The 23,851-nt window shown below is 41.7% G+C and overlaps 1 protein-coding gene across 1 annotated transcript in view; it reads right to left on the reverse strand.

Annotated features, from left to right (window-relative positions):
* tspoap1 (TSPO associated protein 1) overlaps positions 1-23,851 on the reverse strand; it is a gene marked incomplete at its 5' end in the record, with an annotated part of 77,939 nt that overhangs the window by 46,570 nt on the left and 7,518 nt on the right. The window contains 4 exons of the mRNA XM_080041502.1: positions 2,147-2,326; positions 3,196-3,372; positions 5,420-5,548; positions 8,728-8,835. Coding sequence (XP_079897628.1) covers positions 2,147-2,326; positions 3,196-3,372; positions 5,420-5,548; positions 8,728-8,835 — 594 coding nt within the window. The remainder of the gene's footprint in view (positions 1-2,146; positions 2,327-3,195; positions 3,373-5,419; positions 5,549-8,727; positions 8,836-23,851) is intronic.

Raw genomic sequence — 23,851 nt, forward strand, 5'->3', positions numbered from 1 at the left:
TGGTGTGGCTGACTTCACTTCCCAAATACAAATAAATGTCCTTTCTAAATGATGTAACCTATTTAGTTATTGATGTTATATGTGGGCGACAGATGTATCTGGGCATGGGTCCACTGAAAGAGCTGCTTCTAAGAACTGAACAGAGTAGATCAGTATTAAAACGCAGTGGATCAGAGTGATGGGACTTTGGTATCTTTGATCAGGCCCAAGTTCAAGACAGGGAATCATCTCATTATGGCTTGTGGCAGATTAGTATCAGCTCCCAACGGCACGCCATTATATAACGCTGCAAAACAGTTGTCAATGCCACTGTAAAACACATACAGTACTGGTTTTGGAGGAGAACTCGGCTAAAAGTCAGTTGAATTTGACATCACCAAATCAATATAGAATTCAGACTATGTGGTAGTACCATAATAATGAAAAAAATAAAACTCTACACAGCAGCTCTCTCTCTCCCTCTGTCAACCTACAGTCATACACACACACAAACGTTTAACCTACTACATAGTCATGTGCATCCCTAGTAAAAAACCCCTGCAAAAAAGAAAACGTGCAAACTGACAGTCGCAGACAATCTTCCAATGTCAGACTGAAATCACAGGAGTCTTGCTGGAGTTGTGGCGTGCGTGCCCGTAATCTCCGTCGTTTGGTGTAAAGTGGTCATCTGATCCGATTTCAGCCAGTCTTCTCCCCGTCTTGACGTTCCGACATTATCAAACAGGTTTGATATTATCGTTAGTCTTGAGGGGTTGGCTCCAGCGAAATGACGTGAACACTGTCAACAGCCAACGGGTGCACTGTCTCCAGCACAAAACATGACGCAGGAGGAGCGGCATCAGTCGTGACCTGTGTCCGCCTGTGATGCACCTTTTTCGGACACTTTTACATAGCAGCCTCGGCTGGGGAACCATGCTTACAACCGCACAACCTTAACACTTTACCGTCACATTTAGGGGTAGGAGTTAGAGTTATTGGGGGCGAGGTCAGCAAATAAAGATGGTCAAATAACTACCGGATGTCCCCGCTCGGAATATTGAATTAACTTTTTTAAATTAAATGTAATCACAATCACATTTGCAGTTTTTAAGGTGATCATGCATGACATTTAGCCTATGTGATAAGGGCATATATTCACTTAAATACCCAGTCCATTTTACCTGCTAAAAAGATACTTTTATTTGACTGAAATCACTTTTAATCCCCGGTAGCAGGATTGGATATAAAATTAATCTCGAAAGGAATCTAGTTGTAGTCTTGCAATATGAGACCCCCTGTCTTTTCAAAATCTCATTCTGTGGATGAAAACTCAGAAAACTAATGACTAACTGTCTTCAGGTGTAAGTTGATTGTCTTTAGATATGAGAGGGTCTTCAGTCTTTTTAAAGTATTTTAAAAGTCCTCTAGTGTAAGCCCAGCATTAAGGTGCGCACTGAGGAGTCTGTGCAAAATAACACGCACTGTCCATAAAGTACGTGTGCCTTAATGAACATGCAATAGCGGGCGTTTCTACCATGGTGCGCAACATTTTGAGAGGAGTAGATGCAAATAGTTTAATTAAGCCCATGCACTGTGATTTACACATCCTGAAAATAATTGCGGTCGTTGTGATTGCATTTACATTTAATACCTGTGAAAGGCAGGTGCTAGATGGCACAGCATTATGCAGAAATCGCAGCAGTTATTGTGGTGAGGACATGAGAAAGACAGAGAGAACGGGGTTGTTGTGCTTCTGTTAACATGTTTGGTTTGGCAGAAGCATACATAATCCAGACATATCGCTATCCAGCGATGCCATTGTGGAGCTTTTGGATGAGCTAAAGGACTGATTTGGAGGCACTCACGCAATACCTGCCATGCCAAGACTTCTTGCCACTCTGCATTTGCACATTGTAGTTGTAACTATTTCAGGGGCTGAGCTCGTGGTGTAGTGGTTAGGCCCCCACCCCCCCACACATAGCGGCACAGGGCTCTTTGCAGCGGACCCAGGTTCGAATTCAGCCCCGGGTCGTTGTCAATCCCCACTCTACCCCATTTCATCTCTGTCTTTCCACACTGTCAATATAGTATGGAAAGTGCCAATGTCGATTTTGTTTTAATTGGGTTAAGACCAACAGGGGTGAGCGTAGAGTTGTGCTGTGTTTACCTCCTCCTCCCCGTCCTCCTCACCCTGCCCTGGGCCACCCTGCCCTGGGCCAGGGGGCTCCGGACTCTGGTTGTGTCTGGATGATGTGACCGACAGCTGCCTCTGGAGCCGCAGCACCTCCCTCTGAGACTCCCGGAGAAGCCTCTCAAATTCCACTCTGCCAGACGGAACAAGGGAGCCCTGCACACACACATCACAGACAGCCATAAGTCATCAATTGTTACTTACATTTTTTAAAGTTGCACTGGGTAAGTTTGGGCCTATCAGAGAAGTGAACAAAGGTATATTCTCATAACTGAATAAAAAATAAATAAATCTCACAGGAAAAAAAATGGATCCCTGGAACGCTGTTTGAAGTTAGAAAAGCTGCATGAGAAGTTACTGTTTCACTGTTTACAGCAGCAGGGCTCCCTCTCACCAGTGGTTGTGTTGGATATAGCAGACATTCTCATCAGATCAATGCACAGCTCACCCGGCCAGAGCAATCATTTATTTACACCGAGCAGATGTTCCAATTCAGGAGAATGAGCTTTCTAAGTCACTGGGTCCAGTAATTAAAAACAGGCACCTAGAGAGGCAGCTGATTCCTGCACTGTCAGATCTAGTTATCGGCAGTGACGCAGCCTCTGTAATGAGGGGCTTAGGAGGGAGTTAGGATGAGCAGTACCCAGGATGTCCAGCAGAGGGAGAGCTTGTGGCATAGTGGGACAGGGTCAGGGATGATGATGATGAAACACTGGGGCAAAAAACTTTTGAGTATCAGAAAAATACTCAGAAGAGCAGGGGGACTATTATAAATCAGATTTTAATTTATTTTTCATTTAGTCAATTCATTAAAAATGTTAAAATAATACAAACAAAACGTAAAATGTATAAGCCATAAAAAAAGCAGCATATGAGCAACAAATAGGTATAACTCAAATAGTATGGCTCGTGTTCAAAAGGGGGTAGGAAGAAGTTGAAAATGAGCCCCCAGTCCAACTCAGCAACCCACAGTTCAAAGTATGCTCAGTAAACTTAAGTTAGTGAAGGGGTTGTGTTATAAATACCTTAGCGGGGCCCAGCCGTGCCTCCAGCTCCCTGCACTCTTGGTGCAGGGCGGCGATCTCTTTGTCCTTGGACAGCAGTGTGTCTGCGTGCTGGGCCAGGTCGCGGGCTCGCTGACGGGCAAACGCCCTCTTGTACTGCTCCACTGACCCGGGACGCATCAGGGACGGGGAATTCACCTGCACAAGAGCAAGGACCAAATATTGTTAGCCTCATAGCATAAATGCCTAAATCATATTTACTCTACTCTACTTTTACTCTACCCTACATCTACTTTTCGTTAGCCTAATAGCATACTTACTTAAGTCATATTTTAAGGGTTATAGAGTAGGGTAAAGTAGATGTAGAGTAGATGTAGAATAGAGTAGATGTAGAGTAAAATATAGTCAATATGATTTAGGCAATGTATTAATCACCGTAAAGTATTTCATAGACAAAGTATTTCATACAGACATCAAGGTTCAAGGTTCATTTATGTATCATCGAAAACTTGTGACTCAGCTCCAGCAGTGTACAATAGTGACAGATTTAAAATTTAAATAAAAAGTGACAGTAAGCAATAAAGTATACATAGTAAGAATTAATAAATGACTTAACTAGAATATTTTAATAGCTGAGATTATCTCTAAATAAGATAAAGGCACCATTATTAAGAAATGCTTTACGTATCAGGGGATACAGGAAAAAGCCAAAATACATGTACTTGTGTGATGAAAGACAGTGGTTATAGTCAAAGACCAGCCAGAAAATCATGAAACACCACCATTATGGTACACGGTAAAGTTGTCAAATGCTACTTTCCAGCCATGGAGCTTTCTGTTTTTTTTTTTACGAGTAATGTATGTCTCTCACTCTTGGCTACAAGCAATGCCTAATAGAGAATCACACAAGATCTGTAATTATTTTAGGTTTTAAAAAAACTTAAAATTGAACAAGCTCGTACAAGTCTTTAAACTGGTTGTTGGTGTAGATTTAGCAGGAGCTCATTGCCCTCCAGTCTGTGAGGGGGTGAGGGGGAGGGGTCTGGTCTGGTGAACAACAGGTGCACTCAGAATGCCCCAGCATAAGCAGCAGCAGCCAGTGAGCGTAGCAGCCAGGACAGAGATATAGGGAGGGTCCATGAAATGTTTTGCTAGATGATCATACTCCTCCCTGCTGCCTCTCCAGGAGATCCCTACTCTTACATCAAACGGCTGCTTCAAATAGCACAACGAGAGATACTGTGCATCATGCAGCTTTCCATTAGAATCGCTTCTCCTCTTATGACGTCATAGGGGGAGAGACATCTGACTGGGGTCTTCAGAAAGGCCATATTAATGTTGAAACCATGAAAAAGTTCATTTTGCATGATAGGTGTCCTTTAAGAGACAATACGTTTTTTTTCTAATGAATAACAACATCACAACTCATTTGTGAATTGTTTTAACGTGCTAAGTCGTGTCGACCATAAACACTGTGCTGGATCTTCTCTAAAAAAAATCTGTCTTCTGGTGGGCGCTCTGGTGGCGTAGTGGGTAGAGCGCGTACCATGTGGACTCAGTCCTCGATGCACTGGTCTCGGGTTAAAATTCGACCTGTGGACCTTTACTGCATGTCATCCCCTCCTCTCTCTCTCTCTCTGTCTCCACATTTCAACTCTGTTTCTCTCCATACTCTCAAATAAAGTTTGAAAATGCCCCAAACAAATCATCTTTAAAAGAAGCCCAGAAACACTGCAGGCATAAGTACGGCGAAACATTTCTTTCTGAAGCTTCGTTATATATTTTTTTATTTTGAACCGTCGGCATAGTAACTGTCTGTATTCTTAGACTGACAAGCTTCTGCTACACTAAAAATCAGGTATTACCAACCTTCTGATCTAAGATTAGATTTGTATTATCCTTCATGTGATAAAACACCAGACCTTTATTTTGCATTATGTACATTTCATAAAATTTGTTTTGCACAGCTACTGAAAACTGAGGTACTTGTAGCCAATTTTAGTGATGTATACAATCATTCAAATAGCGTGCTGGTATTTTTTCAACAAGGCCCTTCATTCATCACAGGCTGAGCCACTGGACTCATTACCGGACAATACTGTGATGTTGTGATCTGGATGGTGGTGCTGGATAATGAGTCACTTGCCTGTATATGGGTCAGAGCGATGGCAAAACAAACACTGGTACAATTTCAGTTGGCTGTGAATATATATTAACGTCATTATATTTTGTGTGCGGGTTTTACCACTCTGAGGTTGGCCTCCTGCAGTTTGCGAGCCCTGTCCTCCAGCCTCTTAGCCAGCACAGCCAGCTCAGTGTTCTTCCTCCTCAGCCGCCTGACCTTCTCCTCCGTCTCTGGGGCGCTGCTCTTCCGCTAAAACACACAGAGGGCAAAACAAATAGCATGATTGTCAGACACTAGCCTGCAGCAAACACTAACAACCAACCCAGCAATGCTAAACAAGGAAGTCACTTAGTAATTAAATGTATTGTTTCTGGGGGCGCCCGTTAACGTTGTCTAGGGGAACGGCTAAGTTCCGCGATCTGTTTGTAGTAGGCTATGTCTCGAGCTTGAATACACAGAGCCATGTCCCCAAACTGACTGCGAAACTATATAGGAAATTAACTGTGAAACTGCCGCCTCCCTTCGTTAGTTTCTGTTTTCACCCGAGTAAGTTACAATCAACTCCGACGCATGGACAGCGTTCAATTAAAACATTTCATTTTATTATCAAAAAGGCTTTGATGCAAAAGAAGTCCGAACACACACAGCGGAAGCAGTGTTGCTTAAAGGAAAGCGCAGTTGCTCAGTTTTATCAGCACCTCAACTGCGTGCTGCTGCTGCTGCCCAGGGGCGGCCTTAACGATCTCGGGGCCTGTTTCAAGACCTAGTGTGGGGCCCCCCACTTTTTTAAATATTTATTTTATTTTAATCTTTTTATAAATAATGCTTGTGCATCCTCCCCGCAAAAAGAAAAAAAGATTGTGGAATCCAGTTGGTTCATAGACAGATCATGAGATAATGGGCCACCCCTCCCCCCTATCCAGTCAGGTACACTGATTTTATGTGAGATTATTACGAATGAAATAGAATACATGTTTTGTATTACAACCATTAAATCTGTGTCTGTATTGCATATTCAAAACTTATTACCATTCAATGAAGAAATAAACACTTAGTCGACTAAGTCTGCTGTAAATTTAGTCAACTAAAATCTGCTTATATTTAGTTGACTAAGACTAGACTAAGACTAAAAGATTTCAGATGACTAGAATAGGACTAAGACTAAATGGAGTGATATTCAAAAGACTAAGACTAAGACTAAATCAGAATTTGCTGCCAAAATTAACACTGGACCCGGGTTCGAATCCCGGCCGGGTCAGTTCTCTGCATGTCTTCCCGTCTCTGCCCCATTTCAACTCTGTCTCTCCGATCTGTCTAATATAGCAAAAATGGCCAAAAAACTCTTGAAAAAAAATATATACATCTATTGTTTCTATTTTTTTTAATACCCCAGGATATGCTATTACCACCGACCCTAACTTCATGACTGAATAAAAAAAATATATGCTGTGCACTAGGGGTGTAACGGTAGACAAAAGTCACAGTACGGTACGGTACCTCGGTTTTGTACGGCGCAGTTAAATATATAAAGAGAATAATGCTGCAGGTTCTCCAATAAAATAAAATTATTCTCAAATAAAAGTGAAAGTGCAGCATTAACTACAATTGCAGCTTGTAGGTCTGTTTCAGTATAAAAAGAAAATACTGCTGCAAACAACAAAGTTCTCCAATAAATAAAATACTTCTCAAATAAGTTCTGCACCGCAATCAAAACAAGCGTGTACATTGGGCATATTTAAGTCATATTAACGCTATTTACGCCCATAATAACGTATTGCGGCACACCTCTTGAATGTGTCTGTATTTTGTAATTGTGATACAGTGATTTTGTCGGTTTCCTTCGTATGGAACGTATAAGGTGTATCGAGTTGCATTGTGATGTGTTCAAGTCAGGACAGGGCTGTACAGTGCGACAGTTTTGATCGCATTTGCCACTGAAATTGATCACGTGCGATGATGAATACAATTCCTCTCGCACGAGTGCTAATGAGGAGAGGCTGTCTTTGAAACACAGAGGAGTGATGCACAACACTGCTTAGAGGGCTCTACATTAACACTCGCCAAATGCGGGTGAATGTAGTCTTAGGCGAGTAAGTTATTAAGTCTACCCTCCACTTTGGCTGGTGAAAGATGTGTGCTCGGGATCTGTGCTCGGCGATTATAGCGTCTAACTTCACCAACGGTAAAAACCGGAAGGGCACGGCTCTTAACGCAGTTAAGTTAGCGCGTGTGGAAACGGAACATTTCCTGTGCCCCTTCACAATAAAAGCCTGTTACTAGCCAAATGCGAGTTGACTTTTATTTTGAAGCAGGTAAGAACAGGAAGTTAGCGCTTCACAGCCCTGCAGTGCGCTAGCAAGAAAATCAACTGCTTCAGCTGCAGAGAGCAGTCAACAGTAGTCTATTTAAACAAAGTTTGACACAACCTATTTAACTTGGCCTAAATTGTATAAATATGTTTACTAATTTATTTAATAGGCTATTATGTTCAATGTTTTAAAGTTTGGTTTTCATTAAAAGAATGAAATGTTCTAAAAATGTTTGTTATTATTAGCCTACTATAATAATTATATTTTTATTTAAAAAATATATAGATATAGACATTATTTTTATAGTTCTATTGGGGGAAATAATTCTGAATCAGCAAACAAATTGCCATTGGCAGGTTAGACTCTTTTGTCTAAATTCCAATCAGTGCACCCCTATTCATTCTTCTATAATTATTACTGCACACACTAGGATATTCATTGAGAATCTCAAATAAAACCAAGATGACATGCTCAAAGGTAAGTAGAGCGAAATGCAAGGGTTAGGGTCATGCAAATTTTCGATCATACTTTGTGTGCTACCAAATTTATTTTTGTGCTACTGAATTTTTTTGCTTGCTAGCACCAGTGCTACGACTTTAAAAAATAAGCGTACAGCCCTGGTTCAAGTGCTGTTCAGTTGAATTTAGTTTTTGTGAAGGTAACTATAGCTGGATTAGTTCAATCAATGTAATCTTGTAAAATGGAGTGTTAGGCCAGAAACTAAAACAAATAGGCTACAGTTGAAGTAGAAATAGACATTACCAGATGGTAATACCGTGTAACATAGGGGAATTTGGGGATGGTTTAGAGGTATAAAAATTGGATAATGCCCAGGAAGGCTTATTAATGGTTGGAAGAGGGATCTGTAGCACCCTGCCTACTTTCCAGTGCAAATTATGAGGTCATATGGGGAAAGGCAAACACCATGACAACAACGTATCAAATAGAATAATCTATTTATAAGCTGACTAAATGCCTGTGAAGAAAGAAACAGAAACATAACTGGAACAATGCCCGGGCATTTTAAATGTTTTATATCGGCCCTTTGTGTGCACCTGGCCTACTTTCTACCAGGCATCCCGTCACGACTACAAACTCTCAGTTTATTTTTAGTCTTACCAGCAGGCCATTCTCATCCCTCAGTGTGGTACAAGTCTTCTCCAGCTCGTCCAGGGCTCGTAAGAGTTCTGAGTTCTGACGCACCAGGAACCCATAGTCATTACCATTCTGCAAAAAATAAAAAAATTGTGTATTACATCCACTGTGCCATCTCTACCATTGTGTCCTTGAGCAAGGCCCTTAACCCCAAACTGCTCCAGGGGCGCCGTAAATGGCTGACCCTGCGCTCTGACCCCCTCCGAAGTGTGGTAACTTGGGAGGGGGATATGCTAAGAATGAATTTCGATATAACTTGTGTAAATTGACAAATAAAGAAACTTAAACAGATACATAAAAACACAGACACACAGTTTACCAACTGCTACTACTTGCTGCTTATGCAAAATGATCAGTGTATCTGTAAAGACGGATTGAGTTTCATTTCTGGAGAAAAATCATGATTTATAGGACAGCCTCCCTCTGCAGTCAGCAAATCGTTAGCCTCATAGCATAATTGCCTAAATCCTATTTAACCTACTCTACTTTTACTCTACATCTACTCTATTCTACATCTACTCTACTCTACATCTACTTTACCCTACTCTATAACCCTTAAAATATGACTTTGCCAATTATGCTATTAGGCTAACGAAAAGTAGATGTAGAATAGAGTAGATGTAGAATAGAGTAGATGTAGAGTAAAAGTAGAGTAGAGTAAATATGATTTAGGCAATTATGCTATGACGCTAATGAAATGCTTCCTTACTAATAGTACTCTCTGATGCTGCCTGACAGATGCCAGCCAAATGAAAAGGCTATTCAGTACTCTGAGTCCATCAGCGTACCACTAGCCGTCAACACCTATTATGCTGACTTTGTACCTCTCATACTTAGCTATAGAGAGAGGGAAGAAGGGAACACAGGGAAAAAAAGTATTCAGACACTAGCATTTATTTTTCTCTCGTCAATAAAACCCTGTGCTATGATGACATGCTCTATAAACTTCTTCAAGTGTTAAAGCCACGTCCAGGCAAAATAAATGTATAAAATGGGATGGATCCAACTATTTACCAAAGAAATTGTCTCCAACCCACTTTATAAAATGCAGCCAATTATTATTTACTTACACATTCTGAGTTTCATAGTCTGGCAGTCCTGGGTCTTATATATATAGGCTTGTGAGTTGTAAGTGAAGAGACAGCTCAACAAAGTAGTAGTGGCTGCTTTGGCAGACAGTCGATGTGGCGGGGAGTCTATGTGGTGATCATGATTGCCATTTGTGTTAATCGACCATGTGGAGGAAAACCTGGAACGTGGTTGTAACTTTTCATTTGAATGGAAAGGATGGTGCCCTGTCTCTGTGACAGGGAGGCTCTGAGTGAGGACAGGGTAGAGAGAAGACCTGGCACACATGGCTATACTGGGCTGCAGTGAGAGCAGATGGACAGACAGGGGGGACAGATTAGCTGGAGGTAGTCTCACACAGCCAGAACAAACTACAGCTAGTAGTATGATCTGGTACCAAGTTATATTGTTTCCAGAATACGTGGGAAAACTGGGCTGGCCTGTTTTCACTTCTTTAAACCATTCACAATCGTCATGGGCGGCGCTAAGCCCAGGAAGCCGCAACGTGTCCTTTTAAAAATAGTGCAATTTGGTGCCGACCATGGACCTATTAGAAAAGATGCCGACAAACACCGTTGATGACGCACCGTGTGTGTGCAGCAACATTATGAGCTGGATAGTATCAAGCCGTATCAAACACACACACACACACACACATACTTTCTGTTGTCTCCTGTTCTGAGCTTCTGAGCAGAGCATAAACGGTAGACTACAGCCTGGAAGAGGAAGAGGAAGGGGAGGAGTTTAGAGCTGTTACCTAGCGGGAACGCTATACTAGTTGTCAATATTACCTGTAAGTCAGACTAAGCTGGAAGTAATGGTAGGGTTTGTCCTCAGAGTAAAAAAACCTTCACACAAATAAAGTCAACTTGTCTCACTTACTGTTGCGTGATGAGAAAGCAAATTACTGCAGGTAATACTGCCAGTGACTAGTGTGGGGGAGTCTGAATGTTACTACAGTATCCACAGACAGATGAGGAGGAGGAGGAGGAGGGAGGAGGAGGAGGAGGAGGAGGAGGAGGAGGGAGAAAGGGAATGTATTTTATCCAAGTTCCTAGACTGTAATAGACCACATATCTCAGCATGACAAAAGCACACAGATGGCTCCACACGTGGAACACAGGTAAACCTCTTCAAATGTGTCCAATTATGTCTCATTAACCCTCCTGGGACCTCATTACTAGCATTACTAGACCCTCAGCCACAATGCTACTATTGTAAGTGATGAAGATGACATGGCAGGGAATAAAGTCATATGACTGTCTTCTTCTTTTTAAGATTATTTTTTGGGCATTTTTTGCTTTTTATTAGACAGATTGGAGAGGCAGAGTTGAAATGGGGCAAAGAGGAGAGGACATGCAGAGAACTGGGATTGGAACCCGGGTCTGCTGCGGGGCCTTGGCCCGGGGGGGAACCCTACCCACTGAGCTACGGGCGCCCCATATGACTGTCTTCTTGTGAGATCATGTTTTCATGGTAACAGCAGATGATGGATGATGTGGTGGCCCTCTGGGGGGGTTTCCTAATGCTACTGTACCTGTTATTAAAAGTCAACACTAATGACCAGCTGTTTAGTAAAGCAGCAGCTGAGGCTCCGGTGTGTTCATCTACCCAGTGCTATTGTCATGGTAACGTTGGACGTCCTGTCTGAATATCCTCTTAGTGGGTAACACATTAAGAGCCTGACAGACGGTATGTCATGGTTAGATTAGCAGACACAATATTGTGATTGAAATCATTAGCACATAAGAAAAATAATTAACAAACAAAAAAATGCGTGAAAACAACCTTGAAGTGCAAGAATGCATATTAATATGCACCGACTTGCATATCAAAGCAAAACTATAAAAGGCAAAAACCACCTATGACCAGACCAACAAGATGTTTTAGGGAATTTAAATTAGTTGTGAAAAGCATGCAGTCTAAGCAAATTTTCCATCACTTCACATTTAAACTAAATCCCTTTAAGATATCCACAAAAATCAAACCCAATTTAAAGACACCATTTATGGTCAACGTTGCTTCTACAATAGCCATTCAATGTATGCATATTTCCGTAATCAGGTCACTTGTATCGGTAGTGGACGAGTCGGCCATTTCCACGCTAGATTCTGATTTCCTACTTAAAGTGAAACGATAGTTGTCATCTAGAACAATCTTATCCCACTGATCATTGCTTCCGCTTGCTGTTTTTACACTGTGTAAGAGCTGAACTGTTTCTTCTGATGCAATCCGAACATAGGCCTACTACTGCAGCTGCTACAAATGGAAAGCATTCAACATTTAAGAATTAAGTTAAATGCACATAAAGTTAGTAAACTGCCTATAGTTAAGTAAGACAGAAATGTCCAATGAAGTTTAATGGGTCTCATTCGGTTGCTGTAGAAACTAACGCCTACGATTGGTGGTCAGTGAATATTTACATTTTTACTTTGACATTTTACAACATGAATGAGGAGCCAGTCTAATATATCCCTCCATGCTTTTTATTGGACACTCTTTTCCCCCCACTCTGGATCACAGTCAGTCATAGAACCCTCCTTACATGATGTAATTAGGGCAAATAGAGAAATGGCAGACAAATGTAAATATCTTGTCAAAAGAAACCTATGAACAGCACTTCATGGCCAGACCATTCGCTTAGTTGATGATACATGACATTTTTTCAGGGGCACAAGGACGCTGCTTGTTGCTGCTAATTCAACTGTGTCGCTTTGAATGTATCTCTTGTAGTGCAATGTAATGAATAAAGGACTTGACTGCTTGAAGTAAAAAAAAATCTGGTCCATAGAATCTATTCAAAACTACAGCTCAGTGGCTCTTGTTTTACTCTTTAGAGGCATATGTTTCAGAAAAATGAACGTTTTGATTATTTAATATAAACTACTGACAACATTTCTACCAAATTCACAATACAAATATTATCATTTAAGAGTATTTTCAATAAGTGATGTAGAGATAAAGATATAAGAAAAATCCAGACTGGTCCCTTGTTTTTTTCTGGGGCTGTATGCTCCTTTCCTCAATGTGAAAGTGACTTGTTTTAAGATACAGTTAAAAAAAGTATAAAGACACAAAACCATTCCCTCCTACTGCATATAACTACTTTAGCAGACCTTTACATTAAGACGTCAAAGTCAGAGCATAAAGCAACCAGCTCAAATCGATCTCTCAGTCACTCGCTCTGCATGTAATCGGCAAATACAATTTTCGGGGATCCCACTACTGATAACCAATCAGAAGAGAGAACGCTACAAACCGGCACCCGTCTCACTGCCGGTGCATGTGCAGAGCGACAGATGGGTGAATGTGTATGCGCCTACAATGGCAGAGCAGGTAAACATTCTTCACAATGTCTGTTTTGATGGTTTTTATCGTGTTTTATCACACTTATGGATCTGAGATGATGCTAGATAACTCGCTGCTTGAAGACCGCAGTGCATTAATGTGGTGACATGGGGACGAGGGAGGGGACTGCTAACTGCAGTAACTGACAGGAAGTTATCTAAACTGACCATTCCGCTTACTGAACCTTTAATGACACCACCAAATATCTGTGAAGTGATGCTCAAACATCAAAACTAACAGATATAGTGGCAGTCTAAATTCGATTTTCAGATCGGAGCAGTGTTGTTTTTTGCCTTTGCCTATGCCTTTTTTCTACACAGCAGGCAGCCCTTGGCTCAGAGAGAGTTAACCTCAGTTCTTAGATGAATCAGTGTCCTTGAGTTATTCTGCCATCAGTTAGAGGACTCAGCCGGTCCCAATGCCCCAGTCTTCCTCTCAGGAGGACGATGCTAAAGCGCCGATCAATCACCTCGGAGGAAGGCCAGCCCGGAGTGAACCCAGCCTCCCGCCTGCTTCCATTCTCATTCTAATGATCTTGGAGTCTGCCCACGTCTTGTAATTGTTCCCTGGGAATCATTCGGAAATACACCGGAGGGCTTCTTTACTTTAGGCGTGAGGTAATGCTGGCTTCTCACAGACTTAAAAACCAACACTGCCCTTGCTTCTTTCCTGCTGCCACAGAAAAGGGGCTGCAGGTGGTGAGGTCCGCCCAAGGCCAGTGTATTAGCATTCAGCCAGCCAACCTCACTCACAGTATAGTGCTGTTTCAAACACGGCCCTGGCTCACTAAGCAAGGCAGATGCGACTCCATAGCAGGAGGGCAGCAGGGGTCTGTACACTAACGTCTGTCAGGAGAGTCTGAGCCTTGGGCAGGGCAGACAGGCCTAATGGAGCCCATCTCCCTTTGCTCAGTTTGAATCTATCCAGAATAATTATGGATACAGGCAGATAAGTGAAAGGAGTGCTGATGACTGAACACACACTCACACCAAACACACTAAATGGACACTGTTTGCCGTAATGACCTTGTCTACAGCCTGGTGAGTCTGGAGCACATCATCACATGTGAAGTGTCGGATCACTTTGGGCTTTTCAGATTATTACAAAAGCAAGTTATACTTTTCATCCCTTCAAACACATTAACCTACAGAAACACTGCATTTTCTGTATAGGAGAACAATTATTAATTTGCAGTTGTTTGCATTGTATGATGAAAAATGCCAACTACATTTCATTGCCCTACTTGTGCTAATGCAATGCATATTGGCACGTGTCAGCTCGTTCTTCAAGAGCCAATGCTAAATCAAGCTGTCCACTAATCCACAATAATTAAATCCAACAATGTTGCAGGTTACACTTGTGTAAGGGAACATACTTTAAAAAAAAAACTCAAAAAAAGCATGTCCTAACGAAGGACACACTCTACCATGGCATAGCTGTCACAGTTTGGCAACACAGCAGGTGGTTCCAGCACCGACATATGTTACTGACCTTGCTAGGAAAAGAGACTGAAGCGAAGCAGAGTCACTTTAATCCTATTTATAAAAAGGGAAACAGAAAGACAGCGGCTTAACAAGTGACTTGTTACTAATTATCCACTTGCATTACTTGTATATCGTGTGACAAGCTGACACTGACAAGACCAGGCTTTGTTTAGAGAGCAGGCTAAATTGCCTCTTGATAATGTGGGTCAGTTGCTGTTTTATATGACTCTAAAGGGGCTCAGTCAAAACGGCTTAGGGCTTGCTGGAATTCATCCCCTTACTTGGGCTTGCACAAAACACAACCGAATACAGAAATGGACTACGAAAACACAATTTGGCTGTGTTTCTTCCTGTTATTTACAGATATAAACACTTCAATACAAGGCATATCTTTATTGACTATTGATACATATTTGGTCCATTTGGCAAAATCCTTAAATTATTGTATGTTGACCATAAATGTCAGTAAAAATGTAAAGGGTATAGGGAAGGGAGAGGATGCTAAATGTTGTTATATCATTTGACACAATAGTGGACTTCAGTTACCCATCAACAAAAATTGTAATAGATCATTAGATGTCTGCAGATTTTTTCTTCCATGTTCATACGGTTTTACAACCAGATTATCCTTTTTGTTTGAGAGCCACGGCGAGCGTTTGAGAGGCGTATTGAAATGTCTACACTCTGGTTTCACGGAAACACCAACATCAGCATTTTTAGCTGACAGCTAAAAAATCCCCCCACTAGAAATCCTCTAAGGAGCCTGCAAGACAAAGGCACAGACATGCACATAGGCACGCACACACTCACACACACACACGTTTTGCCATTGTTCACTCTTTGTTGGACAACATGTTTAAAGTGCCAGTATTAAAAGCATCAATTTGCAATTTGTGTACGGCATCATCTCATGTTCCTTTACATTTTGTATTACAAACACAACCCTTTCAATCATAGGGTACTATAGCTACAACTACTGAAGCAATACATCAACACACTAATAATTACACCAATTTTAGATTAGGATTGTAAAATATTAAAAAAATAACGTTTGGGGTTTAGAGCATTGCCGATCCTGTTTCTTCCATCTCCAGTCAAACGGCTTATTTTGGCGAAGCGGGGATGGAAAAAAATATAGTAATTCAGTAGGTCTTCTGCCTGCATACTTATTAAAGCAGTAACTCAGTATTGAAGCATTAAGGGAATGTTTGCAATATGACTATCAGTTTTTACTTAAACATGTCACAGTGCTATACTGCATAAGGCAGCTTCTTTCAGACACCCAAAATAAATTATACTTTATGTAATTCCTCCAGTTTCTCAAATAGGATTCTTCTTGATTCATGACGGTTTTTGGACTAGGACTTTCAGGGAAAATACTGATTACTTTTTCTTAATTCATTGAGCACTGTGGCTCAGAGGATTGAGATGTAGGTAGCAGTCAGCTGGATCTTGAAATGTGCATTAATTAATCCAGGCCTTGTCTGCTCCAAGAAATAATTTAAGGAGTGGGACCTCGTCCCAAAAAAACACCACACGCCATTACCAGTAAAGACTGGCAATGGCCACCTTTCCAATGAAGTGGATACTAATGGATTTCACAATATCAGTGAAGTGTTACAATTTAGAGCCAAATCAATGACTATCTTTATCTCTGTCTGCTGCGACATCAGTGCTTTTCTAATGAGGTTGGCTGAACTGTTCTGCTGCCAAACATCCTACAAAGACATGGAAACACGAACGTTTATGAAGAGTCTGAGTGTACACATCTCTTGCGGTTAACACTTCACCGCTTTTTCGCCCACATGCATTTTCCAGCGCACGGAATGCTCCGTAAAGTTTCTCTCCAGTGCTCTACTACATATTTCTTTTTATATGTATGCATTATGCAACACACAGTTATGATAACACAGAAAATTAGACATCAGTTACAATAATCACAATAAGGTATTTTGTTGTCTTAATCGCGCAGCCCCAGTAAGGAAACAGGGAGGCTTATCTACTGTGCTGTCAAACAAAGCCCAGGAAAATCTCTTTAAAAACTACACATTAAAAACACAGAACTGTTTGTGGCTTTGGGTATTTCATTAACAGCAGTCTTCTTCCCTGAACTCATATATAAGTCATAAGGAAGCCCTGTTAAGTGTCCTCTCAAACCCCCTATCGTATTTATCACGACTCATCTCCCCCGGGCTACCTGACGGTGACAGATTAGGGGGGTCTCTCTGACTGCGTTAGAGAACAAAGAACCAACACCAGACAACCCCTTTGCTCCCCCCCCCCCCCAGGCATGCAGCCTTCTACCTCTACCAGTGTCCTATGGGTGAGGTAATGCAAAAAATGAAATGCACTGTCTGGAATTGCTTATTAGTGCCTTTCCCTTTCCATATGTTTAAAAATAGAAGATGTGCGTACAATTCGGCACATAATCCTTATGTTGCATGAACTAGTTTTTATGTTCATGTCCATGAATGGGATCGGTTTGGGATTTGTAGCCACTACACAACATGGGATGATGCATTCTCATGTAGCAATAGGCTAATACATCTGTTATGCCAGTAGTGATTTTACGCTTTAAAAAAGGTGTAGTCGATTCTGGAGAATGCTTGTTGTCAAAACCACTTTTTGTCAACATCAGTGAATATCTCCTTACTGATTCTCCACAATTGCTGACTCCACCTTTAATGTAAAGTTAGAAATGAATATGGAAAGCCAAGCTCACTATGTTTAAGCATCTGAAATGCATGGTGTGTTACATTAATTATGGTAATTCCTTCTCTATTATTCTCTATCTTGTAGTCTTTCTTACAAAGCCATTGTAACACTGCCCTACAGACAAAGTCATTAAGATCCATACTTGCATGGCTGCCTCATCTTGCCATAGTCCACAGATAAAAAATGCCACGGTCGCCTGAGCCTCCAAGGAGTTTGATTAGGTGTCAGACATGCAGACAACATCTGGCTTTTAAAATGTCAAAAGATGAACAGAAGGAGGGGTCGCCAAAGAATTGCGTTTAGTGCAGTGTCAGCAGGGAAATGGACAGAGGGGAGACAGAATGTGTTTGTGTGATGATTTGTTTGTGCCCCAGAACCCTCAACAGGTTCCAACCAGTGAGCTGCAGCAGAACAAAACCCTTAATCTTGTCAAAGAAAATTGCATATGCATACCAAGCTCCTCCACCCTCTGCTATCACACTAGCAATAACTTATCTGTGGTCTGACAAAACACAAACACTTAGAAATTGTTTTACTGAATCTGCTTTAAAAGTCACATAATTAAATCAACAACAAATGCGGTATTTGTTTTTTTAAAGGTGGAGTCAGACATTCTGGAGAATGCTGCTTGCTGTCAAAATCCCTTTTTGTGGGGCGCCCTTAGCTCAGTTGGTAGGGCGTCCCCCCCCCCCCCCCCCCCGGGCCGGGCCCAGCAGCAGACCCGGGTTCGATTCCCGCCCGCGGTCGTTCTCTGCATGTCATTCCCCTCTCTGCCCCATTTCACCTCTGTCTCTTCACACTGTCAAATAAAGCATGAAAAATGCCAAAAGATATCTTAAAAAAAAATAAAAAACTTTGTCAAATTTAGTGACTATCTCCTGACGATCCGCTCCCTTGTCCATACTGTGTGTGCACTTAAACAACAGCCTAGGCTCTGTAAATGTAAACACAGGGTTGGTAAACAAAGGGGGCCCACTGTAGCTAGCAACACGCCTATTTACAGATCCTAGGCTGTGTATTGACCCTTGATTTTTTCTTCAGTCCACACCCATTGGACAGGTAGCGGATCATGAGGAAATATTGACTGATTTTGAGCCACCCGAGAATCGCTCACTACACCTTTTGAGTGTCAAGTACATATTCAAGTACACGCACATTGGCATCACTTATTGGAATTCTGTATTTCTTTCAAAACACATATTCTGAAATTAATGTTGGTTCCATTGTGACTTTTAATATGCGATTGCATGTAGAAAAGGCAAATATTAAACAGACATTTGCATCTGTGTAATGCGATCAAGTTACGGGGCTGAGGCTTAAACTGCCCTTTGATGACTGAAGGCTTGTCTAAAAACAATCCAAGTGAGCAAATGACAAATATGGGCAACCCATCCAGCCAATTTCATTACAGATTGGGCTAACCTATACAGTCTACAATGCACTCAGCCAGAAAAAGAGGTGCATAAAACTAATTGAAAAAACACATCCAACCAGCCCTGTAAAGACCTTGATGCATTGTTGGTGTTGCCAAAAATCACTCCTCCTACTCAGTCACTGTCATCGCTGCAGTTGCCCCCAGCCGGCATCTCATCAGGCAGAGCTCACTGATAAAGAGCTGGAAAGGTGCCGCGGATGTTCCAGTATAGAGCCATACTCTTAGTGTGGAATGGAACTTCCCAACCCTGAATCACCAGTCAAGTGCAAACAGTGTTCGTGAACCAAGTTTTTTTTTAGAGTAACATCACAGGAAATGACTGAACCATTTGATCCTTGTGTTGAATGAATCATCTACTGAAAAGACTATGTTTTCTCTATTCTTATGAAATATTGATTGTTTAAAGGTATTAGCCAAAAGATCGGAAATAGGTTGACCCCTAAAAACGTACTGTAGACCCAGGAACTGTATATTTAAAATATTCAGAAGAGCACAACATGGAAGATAATTTCTAGATGACAGAACCATTAAACACGCACACACACACACACACACACACACACACACACACACACACACACACACACACACACACACACACACACACACACACACACACACACACACACACACACACACACACCCACACACACACACACACACACACTCTAGGACAGAACAGCAGAGGTCTGAGCCGATCAATAAGTCTCAGACAACAATGTTGCACCATTCTAATGTCTAAACACAATTACAGTGTTGTACACCAACCTTTACAAATCACTTTCAATAAATGTAAATCTGGATGAAGCACTCCAGCAGTGAAAGGCTTAAGTGACCTTTCTTGACATTGAGTGGTTTGACAAACTGAGTCTCCCTTTCCTCCTCCAGGCAAGTATGCATGTGATCCACTGAGAGGGGGGGGGGGGGGGGGGGGACAGAGGTAATCATGGGTCTAGTCTGGCCAGTATTCTGGGAACAGGACAAAGCAGAAATGTCACAGGCAGCCGACACAGCCTTAGAGGGCGAGGCAGAGGCCAAATATTCAAATGTAAGAAGTGAGAGCCAGACATCCTCTGCGTGATAAAGGGTCAGCGCTAAAGACTTCAACACTGTAGGTGTAAAACTGATGAATGAAGAAACAGCTGATGTTGTTAGACAAACTATTTCCCACCTTTTCACTACTGTATAATGATGTGTGAGCCATTGTTCTCCTCACAGTCAACCAGGTGTCATAGGTTTATGAGAGTGTTAACAGGAGGGGCGGCGATAACAGGGAAATGGGAAAACCCATTTGGTGAATAAAGCTTAACTACAACTGCGATAGGTGAGGATGGGAAATATGGATAATATAAGTTACTTTTAAGTTGATTATAAGAGAAAAAATTATATAAAAAAATGTCTTAGGTGAGGATATGAGGATATGTTCTTAAGGTCAGCTGCAGTGGTAATGTGCATTTAATACTGCAAAAACAATGGTGTTAGAATGTGGTTTAAATGTTCAGTCTCCCACCTTCCACCCCTACCCTCATCAGCAACTCTGGAGAGTCAACAGAAGAAGACAGCTGCCCTCTGACGCTGTCACCCTCCACTCTGGCGGTCAGGTATGGTTGGAATGCTCGATGGTGTTTTGTGCCCCCAACGAGGCCTACCCTAACCTTCTCCACTTCTCAATCTTTGCCATAGCGAATCAGTGCAACAATTAGCAATACTTTGGAGTAACTGTCGACTGATCAACAGTTTATGGTCCCTACATCCCACACACAGGGCATGTTGCAGTGTGAAAGTGAAACCTCTAGTCCCTGCAGAGTCGTTGTCAGAACAAATCTATTAGGGGGTTATCATTGTAATCGCGGAAGGGGGCACACACATAAGACTCATAGCCAACTTGGGGAATATGGGGTTAAGGTGGGGGGTTTAAAATTGTAAATGGACTTGACTTGACTTATATAGAGCTTTTCTAGCCGATTTTCTCAGCCCCAAAGCGCTTTACATATCTTACCACATTCACCCATTCATACACACACTCATACACCGATGGCAGTAGCTGCCATGCAAGGCGCTCTCTGAACCATCTGGAGCAATTTGGGTTCAGTGTCTTGCCCAGGGACACTTCGACATGTGGCGGGTAGGCGGGGAATCGAACCTCCGACCCTGCACTCCAGAGGCAATCTTCCTACCCACTTCACCACTGCCGCCCATGTTACTCATGAGTTGCCACCCCCCATGATGCTGACCCCGGGTCCCTGGCTCTACAGCTGCATCAATGTGACAATGAACAGTGTCTGACCCCTGTTCCATAGGGAGAGTCTACAACCAGAAGGCAGGCAGGCAGGCAGGCAGACAGACAGACAGTGATGTTTGGGCTGGTATGATGAGAGACCAATACTCAAGAGATTCCGATCTCAGTGCTTTATCAATTATTTACAAGTCATTACATGGCTTGCCAATATGTGCAGACACACATACACACACCTTATGAGCATATAGAATCAGCAATTGGAATAAATCTTACAAAATGCTAATATTATCTGGATTGTTATATCAAATATATATATTACTCTTAATGCACCAATGAGTCACATGCAATTAATCATCGACTACTGCAAGAGTTGAGTCAATATACAAGAAAAATTTATCTTGCAGTTGCAGCTTCTTCAACATTAAATAAAACCATCCAAATCTACGTCGACTAAGGGGGTTTGATGATTCAAATCATCTACTTCCAGGGGGGCAGGCCTAGACAATTTACGTTACCTCTCTTTAGCATCGCTGTTGATTGGCTCAGAAAAGCTCCATAATAATCATGTTACTAAAGACAAACAAATGAAAAAGTGAATTGTTTTAAACAACCTTTTTCATGTCTGTGTAGAGCAGTAGATGCTAAACTGTATGTTAGAAACGGAACAATAAGGGCATGCCTCACAGTTAAAAGACTGCCGTAAATACAATAGATCAGGGGTGTCCAAACTACGGCCCGCGGGCCAACTGCGGCCCGCGGCCCGCTTTTTATTGGCCTGCGGCCGATTTTAAAAATATAATGTAATATGGCCCTTTGAAAAAAAAAAAAAAAAAATGTTTTTTTTTTTTTATTATGGAAAATCTATGTGTCCTTCTCCAATAGCTTCTAATTCATCTGACACAGTGTCTCCATTTTTTTTTTTTCATACAAAATTCTTCAGATTTAGCCTCTTAATTTCCCTCTCAAAGTGCACCAGATTCTTGCATTTCACTTTAAAAACTTAAAAAAATCTCCCGGGGGGGCATACCCCCGGACCCTCCTTGGAGGGTCGGGACCTCGGCTGGATACTATTTTCACCCTGCTGGACATTGGACGCAAAGGCAGAAAACAACAAGAGGGGGAATGTGTCTGTTTAATGTGCAAGGAAAGTGTTGCCGTGAAGAAGGATTACAATTTACGAAGACACTATGAAACTAATCATCAGAGCAGCTACATGTCCTGATAAATGTGTTATTTTTGCAAAGTGGCCCGGCCCTTCGTAGATTTTTCTGTATGGGGCCCTCAGTGAAAAAAGTTTGGACACCCCTGCAATAGATTAAATAGATTTCTAATTTATTGCAAAAGATTACGAGCAAAGTTATGGTGAAATCAGGTCTTCTGTGCAGACACACCGCTCCACTTACAGTTCCCCCATAGGTACAAACTGGGTCAGTGGTGACATGTTAAACTCAGTCTTGTGAGTTTCTTTGAGCTCAGCTAGGTAAAATATCTCCCCAGAATGTTTATCTGAATACCGCTTACAACCCCTCAAAACAACAACCAACCAATGGATCTAAGACTGGGCCAGCCTGGCCTCAGCCTCATAACCACAGGGAAGAATTGCAGCTAAATGCATGGTCAATCAGGAAACACAACCATCAACAGGGGAGTTAATGAGGAGAAACCGTTTCGTTTGTATCATCTCTTTGCAGCTCCATTGGAACACATAGTGTGTGAACAGCAATCATTCCAGACGCAGCCATATGGTATCCCGACAGGTGTTAAAGAGTTGGGATGGCAGAGGACCACACAGTCAACAAGCTCATTAGCCTTCAGAGGGAACCAGGACTATCTCCTCCATGACTGACAATTTCTTCATGGAATTCAAACTCAGACGAATACAGACTTTCTACAATGGTCTGCAGATAAAATAAAGCGACCAATGAAATCAACATCATCCTAAGACAGTTTATCTTTTTTGAAAGCTTTGATCCGACCTTGTCCAAACTTTTGTCTTAATATATTAATGATAAAATAAATGTAATTAGTTGTAACAGGAATTAGCTTGAAGAATTTAAAGAAAAAATATTCCCATCAAACGTTCAGTCAAATCAACAAAACCAAAGCAGTCCCATAAAAGCTGAATGTTATACTTTCTGCTCTGTGTGGTAAGAGATCTGAGTAATATCACCTACAACAGAAAACCCACCATCTTTTTATAGAGCCCATTTATAACTCATATGGGGTTTTGCTGACCTTGATGCCATTTTCCAGCTAAACTTTACTTCTGCGGTGCAATAACTGCTCTGCTTCTTACATCAATGTTTCAATCTTCTTATATAGGACTACAGGGATTAATTATTCTCATAAAAATGAATCCTGCAATACAGACGCACATCCCACACACTGTTATTAATTATGAGTGGATATGGAGATGAGAAAAACAAAAAGACGAACCCAGTACTGCCACTGCATGTAAGTGTAATTATGAACAGTAACTCAAGAGTCAGCCCCCTGCCCAAAAGCAGGACTGCAGACCCCCACACTGGTCTATTAATCCTTACTAATGCACCACTTAAAAGCTCCCTCTCAGCTTCTGCGGCCACAGGTCTCCTCCCATGTTGTGTGTTGACAGTTCATTAGGGTATTTTACTACACTGTGATTGTTGTGATTGGGTAATGAAGTGGTGGGGGTGGGGAAGACAATGTTGCACACGGATTCCTACCTTGGTTAAATGATAGAGTTCTTCCTTAACCAAGGGCTACATTCAAACCATCAAACAAAATAAGTGTACAACTAAGGTTTTATGGGTGAACTTA

The sequence above is a fragment of the Ammodytes marinus genome (genome assembly GCF_949987685.1).
Source record: "Ammodytes marinus genome assembly, chromosome: 14".
Taxonomy (NCBI): domain Eukaryota; kingdom Metazoa; phylum Chordata; class Actinopteri; order Uranoscopiformes; family Ammodytidae; genus Ammodytes; species Ammodytes marinus.